Source organism: Aulostomus chinensis, chromosome 12 (assembly GCF_037954235.1).
Source record: "Aulostomus chinensis isolate RoL2024-O1b breed Wild chromosome 12, RoL_Achi_v1.0, whole genome shotgun sequence".
Classification (NCBI taxonomy): Eukaryota; Metazoa; Chordata; class Actinopteri; order Syngnathiformes; family Aulostomidae; genus Aulostomus; species Aulostomus chinensis.
Window position 1 is genome coordinate 26514485 of NC_141331.1, and position 20273 is coordinate 26534757.

At 47.0% G+C, this 20273-nt stretch overlaps 2 protein-coding genes and 1 pseudogene across 5 annotated transcripts in view; all 3 read left to right on the forward strand.

Annotated features, from left to right (window-relative positions):
• Nucleotides 1-20273, forward strand: part of LOC147252619 (transcription factor 7-like 1) — an 87735-nt gene that overhangs the window by 15108 nt on the left and 52354 nt on the right. The window lies entirely within an intron of this gene.
• On the forward strand, nucleotides 83-3279 carry LOC147252621 (homeodomain-interacting protein kinase 2-like). Of its 2 annotated transcripts, XM_086220984.1 has the most exons (9): nucleotides 83-252; nucleotides 462-646; nucleotides 740-931; nucleotides 1020-1207; nucleotides 1466-1586; nucleotides 1689-1805; nucleotides 1922-1984; nucleotides 2067-2239; nucleotides 2346-3279. In XM_086220984.1, exons 1-9 carry the CDS (start codon nucleotides 138-140, stop codon nucleotides 2566-2568), a joined length of 1377 nt encoding a protein of 458 aa, XP_086077110.1. In that variant the 5' UTR covers nucleotides 83-137; the 3' UTR covers nucleotides 2569-3279. The 2 variants fall into 2 exon arrangements, with proteins under 2 accessions (XP_086077110.1, XP_086077109.1); XM_086220983.1 differs by having other exon boundaries at nucleotides 462-931.
• Nucleotides 9082-9777, forward strand: LOC147252622 (uncharacterized; annotated as a pseudogene).

Consider the following 20273-nt stretch of genomic DNA (forward strand, 5'->3'; position numbering starts at 1 on the left):
ATTGATGATGAGTGACACAGAAGACAAAGTTCAGTGATCAGGATGACTGAGTCAATATGAGAGTAATGAATTAAGATGAGAATTAAAGGCTGATTACAACAACATCAACATCAACAACACAACTACCTAAACCAAAGATGTTCAGGATTTCATCCAGAATTTGGAACTTGGTGCGTCCAAATATCTCACGATACGCCAGAGTTATGACTTTCAATGGAGGAAAGCCGCCTGAGACAAACGGAGAGATGGATGGTAAGTAAATCGTGTGATTGTCATCCTGGGACATGAAGGGTAGTTGAGGAGGTTGTGTGATGTCACAACCCATCAAAGCTTTGAGAGAGCTTTGATGCTGTCGGTCATCTTCACACAATTCATGGCCCCGCCCCTCACTACAAACAGAAGACCAAATGTTTGGAAACTGTGACATTGTTCCTCAAACTCATGTTTTCTTTTCCTCACAGAGCCGACGCCACCATTCGAAAATCTGAGAAGAAACGACATTGTTGACAGCCCCACCAGGAGGTACTCTCTTCAGGGCCTCTTGGGTGACGGAATCCACTCTCAACTTTATAAAGGTGTAACATTGGTACCAGAAGAAAGGGTGGTACTAAAGGTATTCAGACACAAGTCGCTGGCTTCAAGAGAGGTAAGCAATCCAAGCCTTCTTGATGATGATGAGACAATTAAGTTGTACGACCCTGCGTCTCTCAACGATGTCATTTTTTGCTCCTCTCTCCAGATAACCATGGCAAAGGCAATGAGTGTCCTTGACCAGGACAAGACAAATTTGGTCAAGTACATTGAGCAGTTTGAAGTTGGAGAAAATGCCTGTCTATCATCTGAGAGGCTGGATAGGAACCTGTTTGAATTGTTAGTAGAGAGAGACTTCCAGCCACTAAACCTTTATGAGATACGACTGATAGCACAGCAGGTAAAAATGTCAAGCTTTTCTATTGACTGGTCCAGGAATTATACCGACCTTCACCTTGGTCTCATACGTTTCCTCCTTTTTCCTGCAGCTACTGACAGCTTTAGACACACTAAAGTCAACGGGAATAATTCATTCTAACTTAACACTGGACAACGTCATGTTAGTGGACCATGAAAAGACACCCTTCAAAGTCAAGATCATTGACTTTGGCCTGTCCTTCTTCACGAGCGAGGCTAATCGCAAACATGGTCAGATCATCCAGCCCGCGGGAATACGGTAAGATCCCTCTGCAAGGCCCCTCTTGTCTCATGCTCTTCACAATCCATTAAAAGTTGTTCTAATGTTCCACACACATGCTGACTTTGTGAAAAGTCAAAGTCGACTTTACTGTCAAGTGTACTGTACGAGCATGACATACAGCACAGATGAAAATTCATGGTGCAAACAGGCAATAAACCAACATAAAAATAGTAGCAGGCAATACACAACCCAAAACACAATAAACAATGCCCTCAACTTGTTCTTTACCAACAGTGCCCCTGAAGTCCTTTTGGGACTCCCTGTGTCCGAGGCCATAGATATGTGGTCTCTCGGCTGCCTGCTGTTCGAATTGTACACCGGCTGTTCCCCGTTTCCAATGAACAATTTCCAAATGGTAGGTAGCGAAGACCTCATGACATCCCACTGCAGAAAACATATCCCAAGTCATTTAGGGAGGTAAAGTAGGACATTGGCTGATACAAATTTCTCTCTCCAGATCAGGACCATGGTGGACGTCTTTGGCCAGCCACCTGACCACCTACTCAACGCCGGGAAACACACCGAGATGTACTTTGATTACTGCGGACGCTTACAACCGAAATGGAGGTTGAAGGTATTTGAACTTGTTCTGTCCTTTCCAGATGCGTTCATTTAGGCAGGAACTATTTGAAATGATTCAAACCTTTAGGAGAAAGTATCTAACGTGTTTTGTTGCTGTCGACCATGTAGGATTCCACTTTAGGGACTACAAACTGGAAAGGGCTTTTCCATTGCCTGGATGAACTAATGACAGTAAGTGGTCCATTTGCATTAATACAAGTTTGCTCTCCTGCTGATAGAAGGATGCTGACAAACACAATCTTTGCAAACTCAGTTCCCCTCAGAGACAGACAACAAAGCGGAGTTGGAGGATCGAGCTGCCTTCATCGACCTCCTGAAGGCTCTCCTGGAATTGGACCCAGACAAGAGGATCACACCTCAGGAAGCTCTCCATCATCCATTTTTAAAAATGTTCTATCTGATGGTGAAACCAGACGGGGGCCAGTAGTAAGTACTTGAGTTTCTGGTATCAGTAGAGTTGAACAGACACCTGAACGGGTGAATTCAATGACTGACAGAGTCATTCATTGTCATGTTTTTTGTTTTTTTCCAGTACGAAAGACAGTCTAGAGAAAATGCGGATGAGCCAGGGGGATGCCCCCGCTGAGCCCAAGAAGGGGCTGTTGCAAAGAGTCCAATCTTTCTTTGGCAAAATATGCAGACATGCTGTTCTGTTGACACACAAAATCTGGTGTAGGAAAAAGTTCTTCTTTCACTGGTGTAGAAGACGTTTCCCCACTTATCCAAGAGGCTTCTTCCGTTCTAAAGGAAGGTGAGGAAAGCCAGGTATTAAACCAGTTGGGGGATCACCTGGGGGCTTGGCCAGAATGTCATTAGCACCCTCATCAGCCTGGTGCGTGGCTCATGGAGACTACAAGGTCAAAGTTAATGTCAACTTCATTGCCAAATACACTGTACGTGCATGCCCCCTCATGGAAGCAACATCAAGGAACGCAGGTGGGTGGAAGATGAAGAGGAGCCATTGGGCCTGACTGGTGCTCTTGGGATGGGTGGACTGCTTCCCAGTGTGGTGGTTGGGCTGGGGTTGGTCATGGGCCTTGCCATTGTGAGGTGGATCCCTTGCTGGCAGTTTTACTAGGTCTGAGGTGCCCTGGACTGCGTCCGCATCGATGGAGTGCTCAGCCCCTGTATGGGCAGAGGAAGATGAGGAAATGATTCATTTATTTATTTTTTCTGGGGGTGGCGGTCCTGGACGCGGGTGCCTATGGGCTCACCTCGGCAGGCGGGCATGGGCCTCTCGGGCCCCTTGGTTCAGCTCGTGCTGCGTGGGGGAACCTGGTGGGCCCAGGGGGCCTCTGTCTCCCATGTCTCTCTGCGAGCTGCCTCTGGGTGTGTTGCTGCTCCTGCGGGTCTTGGCCTGGGGTTTCCTGTGTTCTGGGGTTTCTGGGTTCCCTAGTGGCCTGATCCTGACCTGCCTGCTATCCTGGACCGGGGGCATGTTGATCTGGTCCCCCACGTCAGCTACAGTCAGCTACGTACAGCATCCAAGACACACCGTAGCATACACATGCACACACATGCACACAGATACATGGGGGGGGGGGGGGGGGGGTTGTTGGCCAGGGGTTCCCTGTGTTCTGGGGTTTCTGGTTTCCCTGGTGGCTTGGTCCTGACCTGCCTGCTATCTTGGACCGGGGGCGTGTTGTTCTGGTCCCCCACGTCAGCTACAGTCAGCGACACACAGCATCCAAGAAACACCGTAGCATACACATACACACATGCGCACACACAAACATGGGGGGGGGGGGGGTGTTGGCCTGGGGTTCCCTGTGTTCTGGGGTTTCTGGTTTCCCTGGTGGCTTGGTCCTGACCTGCCTGCTATCCTGGACCGGGGGCGTGTTGTTCTGATCCCCCATGTCAGCTACAACTAGTACACATACACATACACACATGCACACACATACATGGGGGGGGGGGGGGGATGTTGGCCTGGGGTTCCCTGTGTTCTGGGGTTTCTGGGTTCCCTAGTGGCCTGATCCTGACCTGCCTGCTATCCTGGAGCGGGGGCGTGTTGATCTGGTCCCCCACGTCAGCTACAGTCAGCTACCTACAGCATCCAAGACACACCGTAGCATACACATGCACACACATGCACACAGATACATGGGGGGGGGGGGGGTTGTTGGCCAGGGGTTCCCTGTGTTCTGGGGTTTCTGGGTGCCCTGGTGGCTTGGTCCTGACCTGCCTGCTATCTTGGACCGGGGGCGTGTTGTTCTGGTCCCCCACGTCAGCTACAGTCAGCTACCTACAGCATCCAAGACACACCGTAGCATACACATACACACACATACACACACATGCACACTTATGCACACACATACATGGGGGGGGGGGGTTGTTTGCCAGGGGTTCCCTGTGTTCTGGGGTTTCTGGGTGCCCTGGTGCCCTTGTGGCTTGGTCCTGACCTTCCTGCTATCCTGGACCGGGGGCGTGTTGTTCTGGTCCCCCACGTCAGCTACAGTCAGCGACACACAGCATCCAAGAAACACCGTAGCACACACATGCACACATGCACACATGCACACACATACATGGGGGGGGGGGGGTGTTGGCCTGGGGTTCCCTGTGTTCTGGGGTTTCTGGGTGCCCTGGTGGCTTGGTCCTGACCTGCCTGCTATCCTGGACCGGGGGCGTGTTGTTCTGATCCCCCACGTCAGCTACAGTCAGCTACCTACAGCATCCAAGACACACTGTAGCACACACATGCACACACATACATACATACATGCACACACATATACACATACACACATACACACACACACACACTTGTGGTGCACAACTGGTCCATAATCACACACTCAGACATTTATTTTAAATTCTATTAAACCAAATCGTAAATCTGCACTGGAAATTCTGCAACCAATGTTTTTCTTTTTTTCTGTTGTCATTGTTGTTGCTGTTTATTGTTTGTTTGTTTGTTTGTTTGTTTTTCTGCTATTTCTGTTGTTTTTGTCCCCCCCCCCTTGTCTTCCCTCTCCTGTCCCTGTTCTCTCTTCCTGTCCTCAGTCCGGTAGCTTCATCAATGAACCAACACCATTCCTAATAAAATGAAACACAGATGGCAGTAGGAGGAGTTTATCAGGTTCCTCCTTTGCAGAGTAAAACTGCTTCAGTACAACGAGGCACCAGGAACATGGATGCTGCTGCTGAACAGGACGGGGGAAAAAAAGAGGAGCCATTGGGGCCATGGCCCTTGTGCTATTGAGCCTATTTAGTTCAACTGTCCTTGTTCAGAGAGGACGGAGACATTGACCTTCCCCCAAAGGACACACACCAGTGCACCGTTCCAGGGGCTGCAGGAAGGCCAAAAACAAGGAGGAGCCTTTGGAGTCCATGTCCCTCATGCTAATGAGCCTCCCTGGCACAGCAGACATTCTCAGAGGACAGAGACAGTGCCCCTCCCCTGAGGACACACATCAATACCCCGTGCAAGAACACAAAGGTAAAGTCCAAATCTTTTTTACTGAAATCTGGGTGACCAAATGTTATGGTTGTAACTTGAAACATTGTATTTTCTTTGTAGCCTGTGGATTTGGACCATCCAGGGGCCAAAGCTCTGTGGGGCCGCCTGAATAAGGATCAGCGTAACTGGTGGGATCATGACATCAGCAGTGAGATGTGGGAGTCCCACCAGAGCGTGAGAGACCCTGTCCAGCCCTTGTCCTGGCAGCTGGCCAAAGAAGATCCTCAGGAGTTCGTTCCAGTGCGGAGACACGGAGCCTTTTGGCAGAGAGGTAGAAACCACTGAGCTCAATCAAACAACTTTGAGTCAAAGTAGTGGCGCCTCTCTGCCAACGCTTGTGTTCATGTTCTCTCCACCTTTTTTGTTTTTTTAATGGAAAATTGATCATGTTCATTATTTTTTTAATTCCCTGTGCAAATAAAAACTAATGATCAATGAAGACCAAAGGTTGTGTGTTGTGTTTTTAAATTTTCCAAATAAAACAAAATGAACCAAACCTGCTCAACTGAAATGAAGAATTGATAGTTATTGTTTGAATTGTGTGAGTTTATGTGTTCATCATCCAGCAGCTCCAGATAACGGACGCCTCAAAGTGCAGTAGCAGGCTCAAACCAGAGTCACTGCACAGTTAAAAAAAGAGAACATTTATTTTGCCAAGTGTTTTGAATTCTAAATCACCATGGTAACAGCTGAGGTTCTGATTAATACCTGGAATGTTAATTACAGTCCTTTAGAGTTCTTGTGTCATGAAAACTACTCCACTAAATAGGACGGTCCTCAGATATGTCGTGGCAATGGGAGATAAATGTCGTCCACTAAGCTAGCAAGAGGAAAGCTAATGCTATGCTAACAAGATTCAAAGTTGATGACACTGTTTTGCTGATGGAAATTATAAATTGAGAATCTGTTCAAGACCTGTCGTTGGTTTGTTGGTGTCACAACAACCATGGTCAGGTTCACATGCACCAATTTCCGATTAACGCGGAAGCCCACTGGGATTTGATTACTATCAAAGTGAATATCCATAAAATGCAATTATTAAATGTGAATATTAATTGTTGCTTTCATTTGAAAGTAAGAAGTTACATTAAAATATCTCTGTCTGTGTAGACGAACAGATTTAGGATGTCTGTCTCGTTTGTGATCAGGTCTTCTCATAATTTGAAAGCACCCCCCGCCCCCCATGCCTTGGTTTGCTCTACACTTCCTGTTTCTGTCTGTCCTCTGCCTGTCAGTCATTCTCCTGTGTCGCGTCAGCTCGTTAGTCCTGGTCACTCCCAGCCCTGTTCCTCTGGTGTCAGCCCCTTCCTGTCCAGGTGTTCTCCCCCTGGTTCCTGTGTGTCATCAGGTGAGTTTGTGTTTTAGTTTGAAGTCTGAGCTCAGTTTAGTTTATCAAGATCCCCATCAGCTTTTGCAAAGCAGCATCAATAAATATCACTGTAAGTGTTTTCACTGTAAATTTACATTAAATAATTGGATAATAATTGCATTACTTTAACAGTAAGTAGCTGTAAATATTTTCACAGCAATTTACTGTAATTATTTCTCAGTAATTTACAATAAAACTACAAAACTTTACTGTAAGTTCCCAGTTGCCATGCCCATGTAATTACTGTGATACAGCAGTATTTAGCTGTGACTTCATGTAAACTGCTGTGTCTCTGTATGTTGGCCCTGCGATGGACTGGCGACCTGTCCAGGGGGAACCCCGCCTCTCGCCCATAGATGCTGGGATAGGCTCCAGCCCCCCCCCCCCGCGACTCTTACGAGTAAAGAATAAGCGGAAGATGACGATGGATGGATGGATACTGTAAGATATTGTATTGTACCCATGGAGAGATGCTAGTTACACAGTAAAGGAACCGGTACCTGAAGGCTCCACCTCCCAGTCTGTTTTTAGAGATACTGGGAGTCACTAACAGACCTGCATTCTGGGAGCGCAGTGCTCTGGTAGGACAGGAGGGTCTAATGAGTTCTTTCAGAGGATGGAGCTTCATCATGGAGGGCCTGATGAGTCAGCAGAAGGATTCTGAAGTGGATTCTACATCCTACAGGAAGGAGAGAAGCTAAAGTGGAGAGATGTGTTCTCTCTTCTTAACTCCTGTCAGAACCCTGGCTGCAGCGTTCTGGACCAGCTGGAGACTCTTTAGAGAGTTGTTGGGACATCCTGACAGGAGAGAGTTGCAGTGGTCCAGCCTAGAAGTGATAAATGCATGCACCAGGTTCTCAGCATCACTCTGGGAAAGGATGATCCTAATCTTAGCGATACTGCAGGTGGAAGAAGGCGGTCCTGGTCACATGCTTTATGTGGGAACTGAAGGAAAGGTCCTGGTCAAAAATGACTCCAAGGTTCCTGCAGTTGTCCTCAGGGTCAAGGTGATGCCATCTAGAGTAGTGATCTGGTTAGAGAGGTGTCCCTGAGGGGTTTAGGTCCAAACATGATGACCTCAGTTTGATCTGAATTGAGGATTAAGAAGTTAGAAAACATCCAGGATTTAATGTCTTTCAGGCAGTCTTCCAGATTAGTAAGCTGTCTTGTGTCGTCTGGCTCCATCGACCCGTAGAGTTGTGTGTCGTCCTCATAACAGTGGAAGTTGACTGAGTGATTCTGGATTATGTCACCTAATGGGAGCATGTAAAGAGGGAAGAGAATCGGTCCTAAAACTGAACCCTGTGGTACACCATATGTAACTCTGCTGTACTCTGAATGGTCATTATTAACATTAACAAACTGAAACCTGTCAGATAAGTATGACTTAAACCATTTTAGGGCAGTTCCTTTAATCCCAATGTCATGGTCTAGTCTCTGTAGCAGGATGCTGCGGTCGATGGTGTCAAATGCAGCACTGAGGTCCAAAAGGACAAGCACAGAGACAAGACCTCTGTCTAAAGCTATAAGAAGATCATTAGAGACTCTGACCAGTGCTGTTTCAGTGCTATGGTGTTCCCTGAATCCAGACTGGAAGGCTTCAAAGAGCTCGTTGCTGTGCAGATGTTCATATAGCTGCTCCAGGACAACCTTCTCAAGGATCTTGGCGATGTAGGTGAGGTTGGATATCGGCCTATAGTTGGCTAACACATCTGGGTCAAGAGAAGGGTTTTTAAGTAAAGGGTTAATGACAGTCACAGGTTTTGTGCCACAGGCCTTTAATGTGGCTAAGGAAAGATTAATTTGGTTCAATATAGAAGTGTTGACCAGGGGGAAGGCATCCTGAAGTAGGCTTGTCGGGATGGGATCCAGCAGACAAGTGGCTGACTTGGAGGAAGTGACTGCAGAAGTTAAGTCTGACACGTCGATGGGGGAGAAGCTGTCCAAGTGAGCACCAAGTGTGGGAGGTGCTTCTATGGGGACTGTAGTCTGTCCTCCATTACTTGCAATCTTTGTTCTGATGTTCACAATCTTTTCAGTGAAGAAAGATAGGAAGTCGTTACTGTTGAGAGTTGGGGGGATGCATGGCTCAACAGCACTATGGTTCTTGGTGAGCCTGCCCACGGTGCTGAAGAGGAACCTGGGGTGAGATCTGTTTACATACACTGTGTCATAGTTTGGCCCAGACACCCCTTTGTATTTGGTATGGTCCATTGGCTCACACATGTTCGATGGGCGCGCTGCATAAAGAGTTGGTTCAGTGAATGGCATGTGAGTAAAGTTACGTGAAGTTAAGCCTACAGTATTGGACCTCGTCGTAGCAGAACCCTCTTTTTATATTTGCATAACACGACGTGGTGTCAGAGTGGCTACGGGTGAGCGTCTGGAGTTAAGTTTACAAAGTATAAAGTTGACTAGAAACGTGTGAACGTGATGGATGGAGAGCAAGACGAGCCGGGTCCATGGAGCGGCCAGAGTGCTTCCGCGTCGGGGATACAAGCAGCAGCTATGCCGGTGCCAGGTGCGACGTTCAGAATTCAACCGCCGGAGCAGTTCGACTTCAGCAACCCCTAGGACTGGGAGAGATGGATTACGAGGTTCGAGAGGTTTCGGCAGGCCAGCAACCTTCACTCATCTTCCAAGGAAAATCACGTAAACACACTGATATACAGTATGGGCGACAAGGCGGACGACATTTCGAAAGGACTGAACCTGTCTTACGCGCATCAGAGGCAGTACGACGCGGTAAGGAATGCATTCCATGCGTTCTTCATTGTTTCAAAGAATGTGATACACGAGAGGGCACGCTTTAATATGAGGAAGCAAGGGGAAAATGAAAGTGTGGATTCCTCTGTGACTGCTTTGTACACATTGTCAGAACATTGTGAGTATGGTGCTCTGCATAACGAACTGATCAGGGACAGACTAGTGGTAGGACTAGTTGACACAAAACAGTCTGAACGTATGCAGATGGACAAAGACCTCACGTTAGACAAAGCGATCAGCATGGCAAGGCAGAGTGAAGAAATAAAACGTCAGCAAACAAGTTTGCGAGGTGATACGTGTGCTAAAGTTGATAGAGTTGCATTCAGAGGCAAGCAGCAGTATCACAAAAAGCCAAAGGTGTGAGGGTTTCCTCACACAAGCCACACATTGGGCTCCACTGGCTGATTACCTGAGCAGTGTCAGGTGTGAGACATAATTGCCCTTGATGTGGCCCAGGTGTGGCTAACCTATATCTAGCCCTTGGCTCCTCTGCTCGGTGCTGACTCATTATCTCACTGAGCGTGAAGGAGAAAGCACTGTTCAGTCTTCTGTAGGTGTTAGAAACCGGGGAATCCACAGGAGCTCCACATTGAACCTCTCTGTGTGATTCCACTGTCAAGCAACCAGAGTTCAGACCAGCAGGCAGAGCTGCAGTTTAACACGCCCCTCTGCTGGTTCCTTCGTGTTGTCACCCACCCAGCCTATAGAAACTGTCTGCCCCGAGGCTGTATAAGCCTGCACCCAAATCTGGAGGAGTAATTTATAGCAACTTAGTTCAAATTAAAACCACTGCTCCAGCAAATCAACCCAATACAACTATTAAATGTGGTTTGCTTAATATTTGATCTCTTGCATCCAAGTCTCTCCTAGTGAACGATTTAATTACTAATGATCAGATTGGTGTATTAGCACTCACTGAAACCTGGGTGCAGCAAGATGAGTATGTTAGTTTAAATGAATCTTCCCCTCCTGGTTACATTAACTACCATGTACCTCGCACCACTGGCAGAGGAGGAGGAGTAGCTGCAATCTCAGTCAAATTTGGTGCTTAACCCTCGACCTAACAGTTCATTTAACTCATTTGAGAGCCTTATTGTCAGCTTTTCCCACCCAGACCGGAAAGCAAAGAAACCACTCTTACTAGCTGTGGTGTACCGTCCTCCTGCACCTTATTCTGAGTTCTTAGAAGAATTCCCTGACTTTCTGTTTAACTTGGCATTGAACTCAGACAAAGTCATTATAGTGGGTGACTTTAACATCCATGTGGATGTCAATGATGATTCTCTGGCCACTGCGTTTAAGTCGCTTCTGAATTCTGTTGGCTTCTGTCAGAGGGTAAACAAACCCACTCACACTTTTAATCAGATCCTTGATTTTGTACTCACTTATGGATAGAAGATAGTTCTTCCTCAGAACCCTGTCTTGTCTGATCACTCCTTAATTACATTTGAATTTACTTTAACAAATTATATCCTACCTGGGAAAAAGTCCCGCTTCAGTAGAAGTCTATCTGACACTGACTAGACTATCTTGTGGACAGCACTGCAGCAGCACTCCTTGGGACACTTGATGCCATAGCTCCCCTGAAGAAGAAGGTTATCAACCAGAAAAGAATAGTTCCCTGGTACAGCCCAGAGCTGCGTGCCTTAAAACGGAACACACATTCCAGCCAGCACGAGGAAGTCCGCCAAGCCTGGAAGGAGAGTTTATTAATATATAAAAAAGAACTCCGTAATGCTAGAAGCGCTTACTACTCGTCCCTGAGAGAAAAGAATAAGAACCACCCCAGGTTCCTCTTCAGCACCGTGGGCAGGCTCACCAAGAACCATAGTGCTGTTGAGCCATGCATCCCCCCAACTCTCAGCAGTAACGACTTCCTATCTTTCTTTACTGAAAAGATTGTGAATATTAGAACGAAGATTGCCAGTAATGGAGGACAGACTACAGTCCCCATAGAAGCACCTCCCAGACTTGGTGCTCACTTGGACAGCTTCTCCCCCATCGACCTGTCAGAATTAACTTCTGCAGTCGGTTCCTCCAAGTCAGCCACTTGTCTGCTGGATCCCATCCCAACAAGCCTCCTTAAGGATGCCTTCCCTCTAATCAACACTTCTATATTAAATCAAATTAATCTTTCCTTAGTCACAGGTTATGTGCCACAGGCCTTTAAGGTGGCTGTCATCAACCCTTTACTTAAAAAACCTTCTCTTGACCCAGATGTATTAGCCAACTATAGGCCTATATCCAACCTCCCCTACATCTCCAAGATCCTTGAAGGTTGTCCTGGAGCAGCTACATGAACATCTGCACAGCAACGAGCTCTTTGAAGCCTTCCAATCTGGATTCAGGGAACACCATAGCACTGAAACAGCACTGGTCAGAGTCTCTAATGATCTTCTTATAACTTCAGAATGAGGTCTTGTCTCTGTGCTTGTCCTTTTGGACCTCAGTGCTGCATTTGACACCATCGACCACAGCATCCTGCTACAGAGACTAGACCATGACATTGGGATTAAAGGAACTGCCCTAAAATGGTTTAAGTCCTACTTATCTGACAGAATGGTCATTATTAACATGAACAAACAAACCTGAGTACAGCAGAGTTACATATGGTGTACCACAGGGTTCAGTTTTAGGACCGATTCTCTTCCCTCTTTACATGCTCCCATTAGGTGACATAATCCAGAAGCACTCAGTCAACTTCCACTGTTATGAGGACGACACACAACTCTACTTGTCGATGGAGCCAGACGACACATGCCAGCTTACTCATCTGCAAGACTGCCTGAAAGACATTAAATCCTGGATGTCCTCTAACTTCTTAATGCTCAATTCAGATAAAACTGAGGTCATCATGTTTGGACCTAAACCCCTCAGGGACACCTCTCTAACCAGATCACTACTCTAGATGGCATCACCTTGACCCTGAGGACACCTTTGGACCTAAACACCACAGTGACACGCTCTTGAATCGGATCACTACTCTAGATGGCATCACCCGAACTTCGAGTACAACTGCAAGGAACCTTGGGGTCATTTTTGACCAGGACCTTTCCTTCAGCTCCCACATAAAGCATGTGACTAGGACCGCCTTCTTCCATCTGCGAAGTATCGCTAAGATTAGAATATCCTTTCCCAGAGTGATGCTGAGAAACTGGTGCATGCATTTATCACTTCTTGGCTGGACTACTGCAACTCTCTCCTGTCAGGATGTCCTAAATACTCCCTAAAGAGTCTCCAGCTGGTCCAGAACGCTGCAGCGAAGGTTTTGACGGGAGTTAAGAAGAGAGAACACATCTCTCCCACTTTAGCTTCTCTCCTTCCTGTAGGATCTCGAATCGACTTCAAAGTCCTTCTGCTGACTTATAAGGCTCTCAATGGTAAAGCTCCATCCTATTTGAAAGAGCTCATTAGTCCCTACTGTCCAACCAGAGCACTCCGCTCCCAGAAAACAGGTCTTTTAGTGATTCCCAGTATCAATAAAAACAGACTGGGAGGTAGAGCCTTTAGTTACCGGGCTCCTCTACTGTGGAACCAGCATCTCTCCATGGGTCAGAGAGGCAGACACTTTAACTATGTTTAAGTCCAGGCTTAAGACCTTCCTCTATGACAGAGCCTTCAGTTAGGACTGGTTCAGGTAGCTCTGAACCATTGATAGCTATGCTGCTACAGGCTTAGACTGCTGGGGGACACATCAGGTTACATGGAGCCCTTCCCTTCCCTTCCCTCCTCTCCTCTCCTCTCCCCCTCCCTCCTCCTCTCCTCCCTGCACATTTTTGGAACTGTCACTACCACTACTTGTTGCACTTTGTAGTTTGGCCTCGGTGTCTCGCAGTCTCTCTGTGTTTCCACAGATCCACCAGAGCCCCAACCGCCGCCTGCATCGCCACCCCCCCTCTTATTCCCTACTGTTACACCGGCCTGTGCTCCCCTTCCATGAACCAGTCTGCCATCCAGTCCCCCATCAAGCTGAGTTGCTCTCCCTGCCTCCCCTACCAGAAGCTTCTTCTTCAGCTGTTATTAACATTTCCATGTTTCTCACATTCTGCATTGTAAACTGCTTTCTTGTCTGTAGCAACATCTACTGCACGTCTGTCCGTCCTGGGTGAGGGATCCCTCCTCTGTTGCTCACCCTGAGGTTTCTCAGATTGTTCCCTGTTAAAAGGGTTTTCTATGGAGTTTTTCCTCAGCCGATGTGAGGGTCTAAGGGCAGAGGATGTTGTTATGATGCCATGTGAAGCCCTTTGAGACAAACTGTTTGTGAAAATGGGCTATACAAATAAAATTGCCTCGCCTTGCCTTGCCTTATGGGGTTTTGTTTTGGTTCTGCCTTTTGTGGAGTGGCCTTGTAGGTCTTTTTGGTTTTGTCGTCTTTGGGCAAGTAGCTGTAGCTGGGAAGCTACAGTCCTGTTTGTTTTGGGAGTCCAGTTTGGGTTTCAGCTGCTTGGCAGCGGTGGTTTATTTTTCCCATTTTGTAGTCCACTAGTGACCTTAGTGGTTAACCCTCTGGGTTAACTTTAGGACTTCCGGGTCCGCGACTGTGTCCCATTTTTTTCCCCCCTTCCTGACAAAAGGCTCAGAAAGAGATGGGCAGTCATGCTACTGCAGAGAAAAACCAGCAGTGCTGCAAATGTGCAAAAAGTCCATCACACCATCCTAACAACAGCAGGAAAAGACCCATGGACTGTTAATCTGAAACTGAAAAACAAAAGTCCAGTTCAAAATTGACACCGGTGCAGATGTAACTGTAATTCCAAATTATGTGTTCAATGCAGTGTACACCAGCAACAAACCCTCCCTACAGAAAGCACCTAAACCTCTGCTGGGTCCAGGCGGTGTCCCGCTGGATGTGCTGGGGGCCACGGACATTCTGCTGTGGAGGGGAAAGACTGTAGAGCAGGGGTGTCAAACTCATTTCACATCGTGGGCCACATACGGCCTAGGCAGATGTCAAGTGGGCCGGACCATTAAAATTATACCATACTCTGCTATAAATAACCAAAATATCATGTCTTTCCTTTTGTTTTGGTGTAAAGAAGCACAAGAACATTAGGAAAATATTGAAATTTAATGAACTATCCTTTTACAAAACATTTCATGAAACACCTCATATTTCCTTAGACAAATGTGCAACTTACTTTTATCATTCACGTATATGCATTGCAACTGATCCCACTGTTTGTACAAAGGCACAAAAGTTTAATTGGTACTGAAAAATATAGTAATGCACTTTAAGATTAAATGAGACTTTTAAAGAAAGGAATTTTTAAACCACTTACACATACGCATATAAAATCTAAATTTAATCCCTGCGTACACCTTACAAACTAAAGAGTGATTTTAAATGTGTAATGAAGAAAGTGTTCACCTGTCCTGTAAATCTGTAAACTTACTCCATGAAGCATACATACACATACAACACATACTGAAAATTTATGGAGTTGTATGAACAGTAGAATTCCATCACACTCTTTTGTTGTGAAGCTGCTGACTAACATTAAAGTGCACATTTTTTTAATCACCACAGTAAGGATTCATCTTCACAGAGCTGTACTCTTTCAATGCAAACAGTATCTAAGGCAGCATTTTAAAGGTGGTCGTCCAGTCTGGACTTGTGTTTGTTCCTGAAACTTGGCATCTTTTGGCCTGTACAAGTGCATCAACACCAGGTGTCATGTCCTGACTAGCTGTCACTTTCAGAATGTCATTTAAGTGCTTGTTTGTGAGCCTTGAACGCATTTTTGTTTTATTGATATTCATCACTGAGAAAATTTGTTCACAAAGGTAGGTTGTCCCAAACATGCACAAAATTTTAGCAGCCAGGGCTGTTAATTTGGGGTACCCTGGTAGTAGATACTGATAAAAATTTGTCCAGACCTACGGAGGCAAATTTGCCCTTCAAATCTGCATCACACTGCAAATCAATTATTTCTAGCTGAATTTCGACCGGCAGATCAGAAGCTTTAACTGTGAAAGGTGAGCGAAAACCTGAAAATTCTGTCTCAAGTTCACCAAATACCTGAAAACGTTTCTCAAACTCCCGCAGTAGTCCTGCAATCTTGTCTTTGTACCGTTTCACGTCCGCATCGGGTCTGGTCACACACACACCTCTCAGACAGGGGAAATGAGCAGGGTTGCCATTTGCTGTATGTTGTCAGAAAACTGTGTGACAACTTTTTTTGCGGCCTTGCAACATTTTGTTCAGATTGTTCAAGTGTTCAGTAATATCAACCAAAAATGCAAGGTCCTGTAGCCATTCCTGAGATTTTAATTCCAACACCGGTTTTCCTTTTTTCTCCATGTACTGTCCGATTTTCCTCTCGTAGATCAAAGAAATGCCTCAGCACAGCGCCTCGGCTTAACCATCTCACTTCAGTGTGGTATGGCAGGCTGTGGGTAATGTTGCTGTCGCTGAGAAGTTTGTCAAACTGACGATGGTTCAGACCTCTGGACCGGATGAAATTTATAGTGCGAACAACCACCTCCATGACGTGGTCCATTTTCAGCGACTTGCAACACAATGCCTCCTGGTGCAAAATACAGTGAAATGTCCAGAAACGATCTCCTCCATTAAGGGCTTGTACTTTGTCTTTGAACTTTGTCGCGACACCTGCTTTCTTTCCGACCATGGATGGTGCGCCGTCTGTAGCCAGGCTGACAGCGCGGGACCAGTCCACTCCAACTCTGTCCAGTGCAGCAACAACAGAGCCGAAAATGTCCTCGGCTGTTGTGGTGTCCATCATTGGCACCAACTCAAGAAACTCTTCAGTAACAGTCAATGTCTCATCAACTCCTCGAATAAATATGGCCAGTTGGGCCACGTCTGTGATGTCAGTGCTCTCGTCAATTGCAATGGAAAATGCAATAAATGACTTGACTCTGTGTTTCAATTGACTGTATAAATCTGCCGATAGTTCCGAAATCCTCTCTGCTATAGTATTCCTCGTCAGGCTAATATTGGCAAAAGCTTGTCGCTTCTCGGGACACACAAGTTCAGCCGCCTTCATCATGCATCGTTTAACAAAGTCACCGTCGGAATACGGCTTCGATGCTAATGCTATTTCGCTAGCAATTAGGTAGCTGGCTTTTACCGCTGCTTCACTGACTTCTCGGCTCTGGATGAAAGTTGACTGCTGTTTCCTGAGACCCGCCAGCAATTCGTTGATCAAGTCTCTTCTCAGTTGTCCTTGCAAGCCATCATATTTTTCGCTGTGATGAGTCTCGTAGTGGCGTCGAATATTATATTCCTTCAATACCGAAACTTGTTGCAAACACACCAAGCACAAAGGTTTTCCGTGCATCTCTGTAAATAGGACGTGGTCCATTTTTCTTTGAAAATTCTACACTCCTTGTCTACTTTTCTCCGTTTGGATAATGACATTTTGGCTAATGAGGGTGTAGCGGAGAGGTAGAGACCAAGGTAGTAACAACGTCGTAACAAGCAGCAGACGGCGCATTGATACCGTCTGCTGTTTCAGTCTGTCTCAGTGATGCGGCTTGTCTTCTACTCTGATGGAAACAGTGCGCCCCTTAGCGGATAATCCATGAATTGCAGCGAATTAAAAATATTAATTCCATGTCTTTTATGCATTTTTTTTCCACTTTCCAATTATCCTGCGGGCCTGATCGAACCTCCTTGGGGGCCGGTTCCGGCCCGCGGGCCGTATGTTTGACACTCCTGCTGTAGAGGAAGTGTTTGTGATCAGGGGCTTACACACAGCTCTGCTCAGTAGGTCAGCCAGCATGAAGTTGGGCCAAGTAGCTCGCCTGGACAGCATTAACATACAGACCCTGAAGGACAGCTACCCAAAGCTATGCAGCAGTCTGGGCATATTAGAGCAGCCTTACACCATCAAGCTAAAGCCAGATGCGGTGCCACATTCCACGACGGAGTCCCCTTCCTTTAATGCCCAAAGTCAAAAAGGAGCTGGAGCACATGGAGAGGATTGGGGTCATCAGTAGGGTGGAGGATCCCACAGATTGGTGCTCAGGCATGGTGGTGGTGCCTAAAAAGAATGCTGATCCACGTATACGTGTCTACCTAACCAAGCTAAATGAGTCAGTGCGGAGAGAAAAGTACATCCTCTTGTCGGTTGAGCAGACCCTGGGCTCACTAGCTGGAGCCAAGATCTTCAGCAAGCTCGACGCCAACATTGGGTTCTGGCAAATTACGTTAGCCGAGGAGATAGCGAAGCTGACTAACATGATCACGCCCTTTAGGAGGTTCTACTTCAACCGACTGCCATTCGGAATGGCCTCTGCACCGGTCACGGAAGGCCTGGAAGCAGTCGTGTGTCATTTGGATGACCTGCTGGTGTGGGGGACCACACAGGAGGAGCATGAGTCTCGGCGTCATGCCGTTCTGCAAAAGATGGTGGATGCTGGAATGACACTCAACGTTGAGAAGTGTGAAATCTCGGCACGGGAAGTGAAATTCCCGATCCGGCCAAAACGTCAGCTGTCAGAGAGACGGCTGAGCTGACAAACGTCAGTGAGTTGCGCAGCTTCCTAGGCATGGTGAACCAGCTGGGAAAGTTTGTGCCGCAGCTAGCAGAGAAGGACAAAGCCCTCAGGGACCTGCTTTCAAAGAAGAATTGCTGGGTCTGGGGAGCTGACCAAGTCCAAGCTTCAATAGACTGAAAGAGGAGCTCTCATCCACGCCTGTACTGGCACTATACGACCTGAACAAGGAGACAAAGTGTCGGCGGACACGTCTTCCTTTGGGTTGGGAGCTGTGCTTCTGCAAAAGTGGAGTAATGAATGGAGGCCTGTAGCCTATGCATCACGTTCTCTGACAGCTGTGGAACAGAGGTACGCACAGGTCGAAAAGGAAGCCCTAGCACTCACTTGGGCATGTGAACGCTTCAGAGACTTCCTATTAGGACAGCACTTTGAATTGGAGACTGATCACAAGCCTCTGCAGAGTCTCCTGGGGGCTCAAGCCCTTTGACCCTCTGCCCTCATGCATACAGCACTTCAGGATGAGGCTCATGGGATACTCATACACAATGTCTCATGTTGCCGGAAAGAACCTGTGGACAGCCAACACTCTGTCGCATGCGCCGTTGCGTGCGGAAACAACACGCGCAGACAACGAGTTCATGGAGAGCACAAATATCTATGTAGACAGTGTCATGGACAATCTTCCGGTGAGCGCCACCTACAAGGACACACTGAGACAGAACCTCAGGGCCGACAGTGTGTGCTCTGCCATCATGAAACTGTCAAGATGGTTGGACTGAGAACAGTTCCTGTAGCAGTGTCCTGAAGCTGTACTGGGCGGAACGTGCCTTTCTCGCTGTCCACGATGGTCTCCTGTTAAAGGGGACAAGACGAGTTATTCCGTCAGCCATGCGGAACGATGTCCTAGCTAAGCTACATGAGGGTCACCAGGGAGTGGTGAAGTGCCGGGAGCGCGCAAGACAAAGTGTGTGGTGGCCTGGCCTAAGTCAACAACTCAATGAACTGGTCTAGAAATGTAGAACGTGCATTAAGGAGCGCACAAACCACTCATGCCCTCGGAGCTCCCGGAGAGACCCTGGCAAAAGCTGGGGACCGACCTGTTCACTTTGAAAGGGAAAATGTACTTGCTGGTCGTTGACTACTACTCCAGGTACGTGAAAGTAGCAAACCTTTCCCTCACGAAGGCTGCTGACATCACTGTTCATCTCAAGTCCACGTTTGCCCGTCATGGGGTGCCTGAGGCTCTGGTGAAGGACAATGGGCCCCAGTTTGCTGCGCATGGCTTCTCCACTTTTGCTGCAAACTACGGATTCAAACACATCACTAGCAGTCCCAAGTTCCCACAGGGCAACGGTGAGGCTGAGCACGCGGTTCAGACTGTTAAAGGCCTCCTCAAGAAAACTGAGGATCCCTACCTTGCCTAGCTGGCGTACCGGTCGACTTCTCTCCAGAACGACTTCAGCCCAGCAGAACTGCTGATGGGTCGTAGACTCCGGACCACTGTCCCGACCCTCTCATTGCTGCTGAATCCGTCTCTTCCTCACAACGCGACTGTCAGCTCGAAGGAGAAGGAGATGAGACTGGCTTGACAGGCACCACCGGGCGCATGTTCTTGGCAAGCTTGCTCCTGGGTGTTCGAAAGTCCATGTTGTGTTCATTTATTTGATTAGTTTACTACAAATTATAAGTTTATCGCTAAGTTTTCATATGTCTTATGTTCTGAAATGCACCATTGTTTTCCTGAGGCTATTGAACGCATCACACTCGCGTGCGGTATACGTTAAGTAGCAGCGAGTTCTTGCTTTTGATACGTGCCCGGCAGCAGTTAGTTGTGTTTTCTCCCTCTGCCCATTGATTTCCATGGTTTATCTGAGTGTAAATGACAGGAGGTGAGTTTCATTACATTTTACTTTATAGTTAAATGCTGACACTGTGATAACTTTTTATTCATCTGATAGTTGACTGATGTTAATTTATGCTTATTTGAATAAACTAAGCTAATCCATATAAGTTATATACATGAACCTCCTGTGAGGTGCTGTTTATGAATAATATAATATTGTGCTTATTAATACAGTCCTTTATTACTTTAATTGTATACTTAGTTTGTTTTTTTCCTGTATTGTGATTACAGACCGCAGAATAAACCACGTTAAAGGAATATCTGCCACTTACGTGCTCTTTAACGGGAACACCAACCTCCTTACCTTGCCTCTCTAAACCAGAATACTTGGAGATTCCCCCTATCTCCTGTTTACTGGGTGTGTGTGGGTGACTGACGCAGAGGTCACAGGGACTGTGGTTGGCGAGCATACAACACCACGATCCTACATGGTCGATGTGCCTTATGGGACTGTGCGCAGAAACCGCCATCACTTGATTCCAATGGGTGAGCC

Bases quoted from the DNA above. Each gene is read 5' to 3' on its own strand.
- LOC147252621 (XM_086220983.1), top strand. From the start codon at position 138: ATGTTCAGGATTTCATCCAGAATTTGGAACTTGGTGCGTCCAAATATC. The intron at 1,806-1,921 runs GTATTTGAACTT...TCGACCATGTAG, and splicing joins AACCGAAATGGAGGTTGAAG to GATTCCACTTTAGGGACTAC. The intron at 2,240-2,345 runs GTAAGTACTTGA...GTTTTTTTCCAG, and splicing joins AAACCAGACGGGGGCCAGTA to TACGAAAGACAGTCTAGAGA.